The 14,078-nt window shown below is 51.4% G+C and overlaps 1 protein-coding gene across 6 annotated transcripts in view; it reads right to left on the bottom strand.

Annotated features, from left to right (window-relative positions):
- Positions 1-14,078, bottom strand: part of NLGN3 (neuroligin 3) — a 64,365-nt gene that overhangs the window by 23,681 nt on the left and 26,606 nt on the right. For 4 of the 6 annotated variants that reach the window (XM_083422457.1, XM_083422454.1, XM_083422456.1 and 1 more), the window contains exon 2: positions 7,443-8,154. In XM_083422457.1, the coding sequence (XP_083278583.1) occupies positions 7,443-7,923 (481 nt within the window). In that variant the 5' untranslated portion in view covers positions 7,924-8,154. Of the gene's footprint in view, positions 1-6,106; positions 6,167-7,442; positions 8,155-14,078 lie in introns of all 6 variants that reach the window. The other 2 variants (XM_083422455.1, XM_083422452.1) reach the window with 1 other exon arrangement.

The raw sequence follows: 14,078 nt of genomic DNA on the forward strand, positions 1-14,078 counted from the left end.
AGAGGAGCACCCCATCTTCCCCAGGTTCCTGGGGATAAGAGGCTGTGTCCATCTCATCTGGCCAACAACTTGCTTGCTCATGGCAGTAGAGCCTTCTATGATCATATGAAGCTTCCTTGGAGTGTTGATGCACCAAGCCCAATATACCACCTACTCAGACTGGCAGCAGCTCTCCAGGGTATCAGGCACAGAGAGGGCGGGGGGGGGGGGCTTTCCTGTCCTCTTGTTTGATCTTTTCTACTGCAGTTGCCAAAGACTGGGACTTTCTGCATGCAATGCATAGATACAATATTCGCCACAGGGAGGGCTCATTTAACTTTCCATCACTTTGCGGGGTGGTGTTGTGGAGGAGGCAGGCAGATTGCTACTTTAGGAGAACTGCAGAGAGGTAGTTCAGCAAGTTACTTCTTCGCCTGGCAAATCACAGGATGGCTCCTAGCAAGTTCACACGCATGGCACCACGGACGCCTTTTATTCTCTAATGCCTGAGCATTCTTCATGCGCTCCAGAAAGCATAAATGAGCCACTTGCTGAATCAAAGACATGTGTTCTAGTATGAGTAGCCCTTTCATTTTTTTTTAAAAAAAATCCCTTATTTTTCACTTCCCTTGTGAATGCACACTCCGGAAAGCCACCTAGCACAGACTACCTTTCTAGTTTCCCTTGTCTGAGGCCAGCTTGGTTTTCCAAATGTAGACAGCCAAGGGCTCTTTGCCTTGCAGGCCCATCACTGGCATGGCTGTCAGGAGACAGCTGGGAACAGAAACTTGGCTGTGTTCATCTTAAAAGTTATTGCTTGCTGGAAAACGGGCAAGCCAAAGGATATGCAGAGAGGGAGCCATGGGCTCATGGAGCAGCCACAAGCAAAGACAAGCCAGCATATTTTTACCCAGAAGAACTAGGTTACCAGTTCAGCTTGCAGGACCCATTATGCTGCTCCCCACCACTGCCTCTGGAAGACAGAAAACCCTGACCTTAACCACCCACACAAGAGCACAGGCTAACAGCCCCAGCCACCTAGACCTATATCACAGAAGCAATGAGCGACTTTTGTCAATTTGTTTTTCCAAGTTTTCATTTTTGCAATGTTCAATGCATTGGTATTTCCACATCAGTTTGCAAAAATCTTTGGGGGGAAAGTCCTCATTTATCCTAATGTAAAGATTTTGCAAGCAGTTCCCCCAATGCAACACATTTCTGCATGTTATTTCCAGAAATGTATGCATTTTAATGCAGACTTGCCCTTAGTTTCTGCTTCCTTGTGCACCTTTCTTTTGGCTGGAGAACTGAATTTCAATATTTGGGAAAGCACAAACTTTGGAGGATAGCAGTGCTTTGGTTTGCATAGCATCTTGGGAAGTATGAAGTACACAGGTTTGCTTTACAATGTGAACCAAACTGAATTTATCCCCTCCATTTCTACTCTGCACAGGTGTCACTGTGACTGAGTCACAATTCCCTGGTCAGAGGGGATCACCTGCCTACACACTTTGCAGCAAGCCATTCTGATTTTCCAGGCTGCAGGCAAGCTAGTGGTAGAAAAAAAGGGCTACAGTTAAACTAGTGGCCCTGGGCACCACCATCTCTCTCCGGTCTGCTGCAACACAAATGGGCTCCCGATGCCCACCCCCACCCCAGCCAAAGCCGTTGGCAACCTGAAACACTTGCACCACCGTGCAAGGGAATCTGCGTAGAAAAGCGTGAGGCAGGGAGGTAAGAAAGACCCTGCAACGCTGGGGGGCAGGAGATAGGCTGGGGCCAGAACAAAGCCTTGCCTGGACTGAACAAAGCTCCCCTGTCTGCAGCCGCAGTTCAGATTCCAGGCCTGCTCTGTTGCCATGGAAACCAAGGCAGAAAGAGACTGCATTTCCCATCAAGGAGCACCAGAGTCCCTCCCGCCTTCCGCTCGCTCCTATAGGGACCTCCATCCTGCCGGGTCTGGGCACAACATCTACCCGTTTCCCCTCCTGTTGTCACCCCCCTCTCCCCTCAAAAGGAGCGGACTTTTGGAGACAAGAGGAATCCATGGGAGGTGGTAGCTCCTTGTTCCCGCCGCCACTCCTCTCCCCGCATCCCCGCTTGCTGCATGCAGGACATGGCAGCCTTTGGGGACCCCAGAAGCCTAGACAATGCACTGCATCATTCCCAAGGCCAACTGCCGGCAGCAGAAAGAAAGGCACACTCACGCACCCAGGGACCAGTCTCTGCTGATGGGCTGGGGCTGCTGCTGCTGCTGCTGCCACCACGGAGAGCCAGGCAGAGATGGGAGATGAAGCTTCAGCTGCACCAGGCAGAGGAGACAGGCATGCAGGGGTGAAGGAGGGTAGACAAAAACCAGGGTCCCTGGCAAAAACTTCCCATGGCATCTTCAGCAACAAAGCGTAGCCCAGAGAAACAGCCCTTTTATTTGCAAATGCAGTCAAGAGTTGTAAAGGACATGCTCCCTATTGTGCTCCAGACTGGGGCCTCAGGAATGGCTCATTACCCCACTGCCCTGAACTCCCTCTGTGTGTGCAGGTGCATGTTTGCAGCAGAGGGTACTCACCCTCCTATGTACTTGCTGAAAGAGGGCGCGGGGGGGGGGGATGGTGCCACCCGACAGCCCTGGGCATCTCATTGCCTTCATTGGCTAGGTGAGTTCCTTTCTCTGAAGTGGAGAATGCAGCCTCCCTCCCCCAAGGCCAGAGAGCGTGGGTGAGGAACAAGTAAAAATGATCCCAGTCATTAGAACATAACAGATCTCTCTACTTACAATCAGAATCAGAAGCATGAGTGTTTGTGTTTGAATGGAAGTGTGAAAGGCTGTATTACTTGAAATGACAATCTTGGTTCCTTTGTTTGTGAATGGTGCACAATAGTGAGGCCCTCAACTTGAAATCTCACCACACAGGAGCAAAAACTAAGCAATTCATTGAAATGGCACAGAATCAGGGTTCATTCCAGTTTGCAGACTGATACGCAAGACTTGCGTGTCTCTTAAATAATTTGAAGGTTGTTGTTGTTTCAAGTTAACTTTTACAGAGTAGCCAGGATGTAAGGACTAACAGCAAGGGATGCATGCAGCCTGCTTTAACCAAAGCCTTCTAAACAAGAGGCAAGAGAAATGCAAGATCTCATCTTGAAGAACAGTAAAGGCTGCTGCCAGTGGAATGAAGGGTTTAACACTTTCTCCCTGCATTGCAGTCCTGATCAAAAACACCCCTCCCACAAGCTGCTTCCCAGGGCCACATTATTCCTGTAAAACAGAGAAGGACATAGACTCCAAAGTGGCAGTCAAGGGACATGGCCTCATGGATAACATTTCCGGCTGCTAGCTTCAGTCAAGTTTCTGCCCTTCCAGCACCAAAACCTCCAATGCAATTCTACTTCAGCATTAGTCAACAGAAAAGTTAACATTTCTGCAGATGAGCAATCCCCACCTCTTTCTCTCATTGGACTTCCTCTCAACAGACCTATAATCACAGAACCAAAGAACTGTAGAGTTGGAAGGGGCCCCAAGGGTTATCTCATCCAGCCCCCTGCAATGGAGGAATCAAAGAATCCCTGACAGATGGCCATCCAACCGCTGTTTAAAAACCTCCAATGAAGGAGAGACCACTGGCTTCCAAGGGAGTGGGCACAACTGTCAAACAGCTCTTACAAGCTCATTCCAGTGAGTCTTTGAGCAAAAATGGGAATGCTTGCTCAGCTTGAAACAGCGGACACACCAGCACAGGGGCACACTGGAAGCTGTACCAAAGGGCTGGCACACCTTTCTTCAATGGGGTCTCAGTATTCGTGGCTATGCCTCCAATTTCCCCAGGTGCAGGTGACCTGGGAACCTGGTTGGGCCCGTCTGAGATCAACCCCCCTGGAGAAATCAGTGGAGTATTTCCACTGACACAGCTGTACTGGATATTTCAGTAAACTCAAGGATCCTGAAGGAGCCAAGTCTTGTTCTTCTGCAAAGTTTGTTTCCTAAGCTTGGCAAACTTTGAGGATGGCAACCTGCTCCCTTCTCCATCTTTTCCTTCAAACCCACCTTTTCTTCAAAGTCTTCAAGCACAATCTCCTTGTTCCCATCCTAGGCTGAGTACACAGACACTCACATCCACAGTGTACATTTAAAGAACTCTTAAACAACTTTAACAGCCCTGGCTTCCCCCAAAGAATCCAGGAACTGTGGTTTGTTGAAGGTACTGGGAACTGTAGCTCTGCAAGGGGTCTCTCAACAACTCTCGGCACCTTTAGAAAACTAGAGTTCTCAGGATTCTTTGTGGGAAGCCATAATTGTTTAAAGTGATATCACAGTGCTTCAAATGTAACCCTGATATAATGTTATGTTCATTTCCCCACTTTAACCCATGCTCCCTTCCCCTGTTGCTCCTCCTTTGCTGAACATTACAAACACATCCTCCTTGGGGAAAGTGACCTGTTCTCTTATCCTTCGTGATGCACCATGCAAGTTCATTGCGCTGCAACAAAAACGAAGTGCACTTACATGCAGTTTGGGGGACTTTGACAACCTCCCAAGTGGTTTCCCCCTCTTCCACCACCCCAAGCGCTTTAGGTCTCTTGCCATGCATAGAAGGATATGAGCAGAGGACATTTCCAGGGAACTTCATTAGCTGTGGGGCTTCCACATTGACACCCTGGGGACTCAGTTGTGGAATAATGGAAATATATCCTGACAATATTTTTACTGTCGCATTATCCATCTGGAAGCTGCCGTTCCATTGCTAAAGCTGGGCCAAATGCTTGCCAAGGAAGAAGGGAACAGGGTGTGCAGGCCATTCTGGGGCTTTGTGGATCTATGCCGATTTGGCAAGGGCTTGGAAGACCAGAGATCACTCTGAGGGCCAGTGCTGGGAGCCCCTCCAGGCAGAGCTGGATCTCCCCTCCCTGCCAGCCAGCCTTTCCTTGCCCGCTTCTGCACACCTGGAGTTAACAGGCCCGGCCAAGGAGCCTCAGGAGGTGAGCCAGAGCTTTGAAGCGGCACTGACAATGTGCCAACACTGGCCCCTTGAGAAGCAGCCCTGGTGCCCAAAGAGATGCTGTCTGAATAGCCGGGGCAGGCAGAAGCTGGCGAAGCAAAGTGAGGAGTCCGGAGAGGACCAGGGCAGGGCGAGGAATGAGAGCAAAGGCAGCTTGCCTTGTAAAGTACCAGCTGAGGAAGAGAAGGCCAAGCTCACCGTGGCTCAGGCCAGGACCCCCTCTCAGAGGAGATGCACATGCTGCCTTACCCATCTCTGCCACGGCAGGAAGGAGGGGAGATAAGCAGGAAACCCACCCACCCCCAAAGCGAGGCGTGTTGAGAGGAGGGTCTCTTGGGGGAGCGCGTGAAAGAGAGGAAAGGCAGGGAGGGGGTTGCGGCTGGGTGCCCAGGTGTGTTTGGCAGCACAGCCCACCAAAGAAACTGGGGGGGGGGGCAGCAGCTCTACACAGGATGCAATGCCAGGACAGAGATGGCACAGGGAACAAGGCAGTTCCTATGGCAACCAGAGCCAGTCACGTCCCCCTAGCCGCACACCCAACATACAAAGCTCGGGGCCTGGGGGGGGGGTGGAATGCCAGTGGAGGGGGACAGACTCCATTTTGTATGGCCAAATTTCAAGCAGGCCCCTGCCCCCTCTCCGCTTTGCTGCTACGCTGCCGCCCCCCATGCATGACATCCCTGGTCTGCTGCTGGAGAAGAAGCAGCACGGTTTTTCCAGAGACGGATGCTGTTGGGTGTTTCTCACAGCTCTGCCAGTGGGGAGGGCAAAGGGAACCCCCATATCTGAAGGCCCCTCCCCTCCCCAGATGACAGGCAGCCCACACCTACAGGGCAGCTTTGCATCACTAGGAAGACCAGCCCTGATCAGAGTGGGAACGGCGAAGGGAGAGAGTGGGGTGTTCCAAGGGGGAGCCGCCTCCCTCCCAACAGAAGATGGACGGACAGAAAGACAGACAGATCCCCTCCCCTGTGAGCTCCAGAGGAGGGCCCTCCCCCTCCCTCCCAGAGAATGAGGAGGGGGGAACGCTGCTGTGGATGGGGCAGGCCAGGCGCCCCCTCGCGCTCGCTCCCTCTCTCTTGCCTCTCTCTGCGCCCCTCTTGCCAGCCCCGCCCCCCCGGCTCGCTACCTACCTCCTTTCCTACATATTTTCTTGTTGGGTTTTCGGGCGCATTCCTTGGAAATCCGTTTTACTGTAAAATGAATAAAAGACTACAAAATAACAGGAGGCTCCAGCGGACGGCGCAGGCATGCAATCCAGCCTCATTGTAACCCCACCGGTCCCCCACCACCCACACCCTGTCCCCCCTCCACCCGCAGCCTTTCCCTCCCCCCACCCTTGGGACTGACCGCAGGAGGAAGGAGGGGGGGAAATTCAGGGTGGGGGTTGCTGCTGCTCTGGGAGAAAAACTCTGGAGCCAAGAAAAAGTGAGCTGGGGGGGGGGAAGAGGGGAGGGCACGCTAAGCAGGAAGCTGCCACCTCACCCATGGGGGGGGAAGGGGTCATCAGCCCTCCCCAGTGCTGCTCTGTACAGACAAAAGCCCCCCCCCCGCCCTGCCTTCCCCAATGTCTCTATGGCTGGGCTTCCCCTCCCCTTGTGGTGAGGCTGAAAAAAGGTCCTTTCCATGCTGTGCTACTTACGGTTGGAAGAAGGAGAACCCCCTGGAAAGGAAGGGTTAAAGCAGAAGGGCACCCAGCCTCACCACAAAGGGCCAGGCCCCCTTGTGCCCCCCCCCCCATGCAAGTCCTTGTCACTAACAGTGGCACCAGAGAGAGAGGGAAGTCCTGCAACTCAGCCTTGGTTTCTGGGGAGTTTCAGAAGCAATGCTGTCCCAGCAAGAAAGAGAAAGAGAGAGAAAGTAGGAAAGGGAAGAGAGGGAGAAAAAGAGAGACAGTCCCTACTCCCTGAATAACAGCACATGAAACCTCAGAAAAGGGGGGGGGGGGAGAGAGAAAGAGAAAGAGAACAGGAAGGAGGGAACCCGAAACCAAACTCAGGGCCGAACCTGGCCGAACCTGGGTGCCCGGGAACCAGCCACTCGCCATGAAGATCTGCAGTCAGCCAGAGAGTTTTCTTTGTTTTTGTTTTGTTGTTGTTGTTGCAACACAAGAGAGGAGGCCGTGATGAGGATGAGGATGCCATGGCAGGAGAGGGGCATGATGGGCAGAGGCACAGCACGTATGAGACAGAGAGAAAGGAGTGTACGCGGCAAAAAGAGAGAGAGAGAGAGAGAGAGAGAGAGAGAAGGAACAGGGAGAAAAAATGTCAGCCAGGAGGAGGGCACAATGCAAGCAGCGTGGGCAGAGAGAAGCATCTCCACAAACAGACAGACATGCGTTGGGCGGCCGGGGAGGGAGGAGCAGGAAGGGAAGGGGGTCAACGCTGGCATGCTGTAACCGCATGAGACCAACCACCGAGAAACAGAGAGCCGCCGCGTCTCCTGGAGGCAACCCCGCTGGGGACTCACCATCCTCAGTGGGGATGTAGATGTTGAGGTACAGGCAGTCCTCATTGGGGTCCTGGATGTAAGTGGCCACAATGTCCAGGTTCGAGGTGAACCAGATCGGCAGCATGATCTCGGGGACGGCTGTGTGGATGTTCTGCGGGCACACCGGGGAGAAGTGCGTGGCGTTGCGGATCCCCGACCAGGAGGGGGGTGGCTCGGGGGGCATGAACCGCTTCTCCCCGATGGGGGGCGCTGCGTAGGGGACCCCCAGGTACTGGTCCACGGGCCCCAGGATCTCGCTAGGCAGGGGCACCCGCACGCCCCGCAGCTTCCCATAGTGCGTGTTGACGGTGGGAGAGTACGCCTGGCTCTCCATCTGCACCACGGCTGAGGCAAAGCTGAGGATCCACAGCGCCAGGCGGGCCTCCCAGCCGGTGGCAACTTCGGTCACTTGCAGAAAGGGGGAAAGGAGCGGTGGGCCTCGGAGGAGTGACCACCACATGGTCTGGGGAGGGTAGCACCGGAAGCCAGGCCTCAAGCAGATTCTTGGGGCTCACAGAACCCCCATGGCAGAGAGGGAAGGTTTTCTGAGAGGGGGTGGGGGGTGCGTCGTCCAGAAGCAAGGCAGAGCAAGGCAGGTGGCAGCCAGCGGGTTTGTCTTCAGAGTCCTCGGTGTGCCCACGATGACCTCTCCCTTTTGGCAGGTGCTGCTGCTCCTCCGGTGCTGATGGTTCTGCGAGGAGGAAGAAGAGGACACACAGGAGTTCAATAGCCACGGCCTCGTTGGGGGTGACATCAGGCACTAAACATGCACTATATTCCAGCATATTTATAGAACTCGCTTTGAAGTCGTGTGGCAGCTCAAATACAATGCAGATACTAACTGTTAGGGGAAAATAAGTAAAACAGGGTAAGCTGCCATGTGAATGCAGCCTAAGATGCACTCTTGCTGATTATATCCCCAATCATTATACATTGCAGCGATGCCAACCTATCAGGAGGTCCATGCGCTACAATGAAAGAATTGGGACTTTAGCCTGGTGGCACCTAACATTTGGATCTCCCGGCTGCTTCATATCAGACAGGCACCAGACCCCCTCTGCTGTCTTTTTTGCACCTTACTGAAGACTTTCCTTTTTTCAACAAGCCTTTTAAGAGGAGGCCCGTATTCTAGTCTGCAACCGCATTGGACTTTAAATGGCTTGTGTTTTCATTGTTGATGTTTTTATTGTTGCTTTTATAATTTTTTAAAATTGTTAATCGCTCTATAGAATCATAAGAGTTGGAAGGGACCCCTGAGGGCCCTCTGCTCCAACCCCCTGCAATGCAGGGATCTCAGCTAGATCATGCATGAAAGGTGGCCAGCCAATGTCTGCTTTGAGATAAATGAAACAGAACAAGATAAATAAACAACGATAATTTATAGGTTCCAGGTTGGGTGGTGAGCAGCCTTTCAGAGAAACAAACTCTGCATGCCCCCCAAGGAGTATGCCCCCAGCTCCCTCCACCTACTGAGTGGAAAGGGCAGGGCAATTCTGCTCAGAGCAACAGAGGTGTAGTCCAAACAGGTTGGCCTGGTCAAGCAGAACAACCCCTGCAATGGACGGAGACCACACTACTGCTTTGCCAGCCCAACCTGCCCAGGTGCCTTGAGAAGCCTATTATGGGGTTGGTCGGACCTATATAACTGTTGCCCCAGGCTTGGATCCTTCATCTGAGCAATGTAGCTGTGAGAGGAGGTGCTGAGCCAGAAGTAGGGAGCCTTCCTTTGGGGCTTCAAGGGAACAATCAGGAGGTTAAAATGAGCTCCTGGTTGTTCCTTTGCTGGTCTATGGTGCACTCCCACCCACATATCAGCTGAAGGTCACAGAAGTGCAGGGGAAGCTGCTTCTCTCCCCCCCCCCCCCCCGATTGCTCCTTGAATTTCCAAGAAAACCAGAGGTTCAAAGAGGTTCGGGTGTTGCTGTGCTTTCAAGCCCGATTGCCAGGACTACAAAGTGCAGTGTGAGGCTGTTTTGAAAGCATTTTGTAAATAGTCCACTAATAGGTCATTCCACAGTCTGGCCCTAGCTAGTGGGAGAGATGGATTAGAATAAAAAAAGTAGAAGAGAGGCGTAGATGAAGCTCAGTGTTAAGACTTCAGGTTTTTTTGGGTCAAAAAGATCGCATTTTTAAGGTGAAAACAAAAGCATATAAGCAAAAGAGTAAGGGTATAGCGACAAAGCATCTAGGTAACAAGTGAGTTAAGCATCTGATTATGTGCAACAGCAGGGCAAAGATGTGAAGGCAGTTCCTCCTCAAGGTGTCCTAACAAATCCCAGGCTTGCAGGTAAATCAACCCAATAAGCTACAGAAACATATATGCAGGTGGAAAGTCAATAGGGGCGTGGGAGCTATTTTGCACAGAATGTCACATGTACAGTGACCTGTCCGCTGAACAGAAGTTGTGTGTGTATGTGTGCTCAGTGCAATGAGCTTCTGGTCTTCAGGGAATGAGATTGCTCCTCCCGAGGCCACAAAGGGTGGATGACCTGGAGAAGCTGAGAGAGGCACAGAGGCTGCTGGGTGAGGCCTCTAGGGTTGTGATGGCTTGTGTCTGGCTCCCACAGTTTGACAACTTCCTTGCTGCCATGGAGAACAAGTGTTTTGGTGAAGGAGAGCATCAACTCAGGTGAAGACATTATTCCTTAGCATAAGGAACTCATTCTTCGGGGAGGGGGAGCAAGTCGTTAGCATCTCATGCCAAGGGTTATCCTCCAGAGGCTGGAGTTTTCCTAGTAATGGAAGGAGCCCACCATTAGGGACACAGACAGCCTGTGTTTGTGATGGGTGTGCAGATTGCAACGTAACAGGCCTGCCCTAGTTGTAGATGTCCTAGGTGATCTAAACAGCCTGGTGGATAGTGCTCAGGAGTAGTGTGTGGCCATGGTCCATGTTAGGGAGTTGGGGAAATGCTAGTTGTGCTGTCCAGGAAGCAAAGTACCGTATTTTTCGCCCCATAGGACGCACCGCCCTATAGGACGCACCTAGTTTTTTTTTGGGGGGGGGGGAAATAAAGAAAAAAAAAATTTTCCCCCCAGGCACGGGGCTGGCGTGGGGGAAGCCCAAGCTTCCCCCGACCCCAGCCCCCAGAAGAGCCTGCTATCCGCAAGCCTAGGGAGCCGTGCCGGTCTACCCAGGCTTGTGGACAGCTGTGCGAAGCCCGGGCGCGCTGAGGCTTCCTAATGCAGGTAGCTCTGCGCAACCCTCCGGAGCCCGGCGTGGCTTGGTGCCAGGCTCCGGAGGGTCGCGCAGAGCTGCGCGGACCCCGGGAGGGCAGGCAGCTCTGCGCGACCCTCTGGAGGCCGGCGCGGCTTGGTGCCAGGCCCCCGGAGGGTTGCGCAGAGCTTCCTGAAGCCTGTATGCGTCCCATAGGACGCACCCACATTTCCCATTCATTTTTGGAGGGGAAAAAGTGCGTCCTATAGGGCGAAAAATACAGTATACACTAGTGGCCAAAATTGTGGAAACCTTTTGGGGAAAGTGTATTTCTGAGGTTTGATGGCTCGCCAACGCCACTTTTTTGGAGTAATACCATAAAATTATATATCAATGGAAAGATATTTAATGAAGAATGTAATGCAGCAAGGTTTGTTCAATTATCTGTATCCTATCAAAAGTTATAGCCAAATAGCCAGAAAAGGGAGGCACAACTTGCTTAGGTTGGTATGCAGCAGCTTTCCTTCATTTGAATGTAGCCAATGAGCAGGAGTGTTTAGAGAGCCAATCAGGTGTTATGAGCCATCAAACCTTGGAAATACATTTTTACCAAAAGGTTTCCACAATTTTGGCCCCTGGAGCAGGCTGCTAGGTAGGAGGTTGGTAGCCAGAACCTTCAGGGTAGCTTTCTCAGAGTGCTTCTGGTGTTCACGTGCAGAACCAGCTAGACAGGCACAGAAATGCAGTCTCAAAGCATGTATGAGGTGGTGGCAGTGGCGTAGCGTGGGTTGTCAGCACCCGGGGCAAGGCAAGTAATTTACGCCCCCCCCCGCTGCACTGTCCCTCCCCCAGATAGTCCCTCGCTCTCTCTCCGCACTGCACCGCACGCCTGGCACCCTCCCCTCCACAGTGGGCAGCGACCCGGCGGCTCGGATCGGATTCGCACAGCCAGCACTGCAGTGAGAGAGAGTGAGTGAGCCAGGTAGGGGCAGAGAGCTGCGAGTGCGAGCGCCCCCCCCCAGATGTTGCGCCCGGTGCGGCCGGCCCCCCCCTGCACCTCCCACGCTACGCCACTGGGTGGTGGCATCTGAGGGAGAGGTTATGATTTGTTGAGTCACTGGGCAATGTGTTCAGATGAAATGGACCTGTGCAAAATAAGATGGGCTCTACTTGAACCAGGACAGAGCCAGGCTGCTGTGCTTAAAACCAATAGATTTTAAACTGATTGCAGAGGAAGATTTGCAAGAAATTATCCTCACCCACCCCCAGAATGAACATGAAAGGTTTTGATGCACCAGGCGCACCTTGAGGTACGGTCCACAAACAAGAGGTAGCGGTGGCCACCAAATCGGATGGCTTTAAAACAAGATCAGAGAAGTCCATGGAGAATAAAGCTACCAGTGGCTGTTTGCCACAACAGCTGTATGTTCTCCCTCTACCATCATAGGTGGTATGCCTCTGAATACCAGCTGCTAGGATCCCAAGTGAGGAGAGAGCTTGCTGTGCTCTGGTCCTGCTTGAAACCACTATATCAGAATCTCTGCTAGAACAGAGTCAAGGAAGCTATTAGAGGTAAGAAGACTTCCTTCAGAGAATGGACATCTTGCCCAAGAGGGAACAAAAGGAATGTGGAATTTGGCAAAAAGAAATGGAGACAGACAATAAAGAGTGCAAAGAAAGATTTCAATGAGCATATGGCTAAAAATAAAGACTCACAACATAAAAATTATTTAGACATGTTAGTAGCGGGGGACAAGTTAGAGAGGTGGTTGGACCTTCAGATGACACCGGAGTGAAAAGAGTGCTCAAGGAGGAAAAGGAGATTTTAGAGAAGCTGAATGAACTCTTTGCATCTGTCTCCACAGTGTAAAATGCACCCTTATTGACAAATTTTAAATTGACAAATTACTGGGTCCAGATGGCATTCATGCAAGAGTTATTTAAGAATTCAGATGTGAATTTGCTGAGCTTCTAACAAAACTCTGTATCTTGCCTTTAAGAACAGCTTCCGCACCTGAGAGAAGTGGCCAATTTAGCATCTGCTCTGGGAAACTGGATGTATGCATTATTAACGATAGAATCATAAAAAACATAGAAGATCCACTGCACTGAAGCAGACCACTCTCACTAACCTTTTAGAGTTCTTTGATAGCTTCAATAAGCGCATAGAGGTGATCCAGTCAACACTGTGTCCTCAGACTTTCAAAAAGCTTTTGATACACTACCTCACCTAAGACTCCTGAGTAAGCTTAGCAGTCATGGGATAAAAGGAGAAGTCCTCTTATGGATCAGTAACTACTTAAGCAAAATGAAGCACAGAGCAGGAATAAATGGTCATTTCTCCTAATGGAGGGATGTAAAATGCCAAGCCCCCTAAGGATCAATATTGGGACCTGTGCTTTTTAACTTCTTCGTAAATGATCCAGGGTTGGGGGTGAGCTATGAGGCGGCATATGTGCTGATGATACCAAATTGTTCAAAGAGGTGGGGTTTTTTGTTTTGTTTATTGTTTTAACAAAGGGATTGTAAGGAGCTCCAGAATCCAAACTGTGTTGGCAGCAATATGGTAAATGCAGTTCCATGTAAGCAAGGGTAAAATGGTGCACAATGGGGCAACACCCTCCCCTAAGTTTGAACATACAGGCGTACCTCCGCTTACATATCCCTCTGGATACGTAAACTTCGGGATGCGAACACGGCAAACTCAGAAGTATTTTTCTGGGTTTCGCCCCGTGTGCATGAGCAGAAGTGCTCTACATGCCACACGCATGCATAGAAGTGCTAAATGTCGCCACACGCATGCGCAGAAGTGGTCCTCTGGTTGCAAATTCCTCAGGATGCAGCCGGACCTCCAGAACGGATACTGTTTGCAACCGGAGGTACCACTGTACTCTAATCAGGTGCACCAACTCCTAGGGGTGAAAGGGTCTTTGACCCCTCAATATTTGCTGGCAGGGGGCAAGCCCTCCTCGATGTTGAGGGGGCAGAGGATGACAAATGCAGTGTGGTTCAGTGGCTGACTCCTCCTGAGCACAAGCGAGGAAGCCCTGCCACACTGGCTCTGCATTGGGCCTCCTCCCAATGTCATGTGTGCATGACATCATGCACATGCGACATAAGTCAGCCCCCCCGGTATCTGAACTGGTGGTAATAAGCAGGAACTGGTGTGACCTTAAAGTCACAGTGGACAGCTTAGTAAATATGTTGACCTAGTGTGTGGCACTTGCTTAAGAGAAATAGCATGTTTGGGATTATTAGGAAAGAGATTGAAAATAAGCTGCCGCACTTCTTGTAACTGCTTTTCTGGTTTCCGTCCAAACCGATTTGCTTAAACGTACATCAGAACTCTCTGTGTTCCTTGCTCCCCATTGTTACCTGGCTGCATGTTAAAGCCTTTGAAGAGCTCTGTCGTTAAACCAATGTCTATTTGTTTAACAAATATGCCACTTTTCACAGAGC

The sequence above is a fragment of the Podarcis tiliguerta genome, assembly GCF_965153285.1.
Source record: "Podarcis tiliguerta genome assembly, chromosome: Z".
Taxonomy (NCBI): domain Eukaryota; kingdom Metazoa; phylum Chordata; class Lepidosauria; order Squamata; family Lacertidae; genus Podarcis; species Podarcis tiliguerta.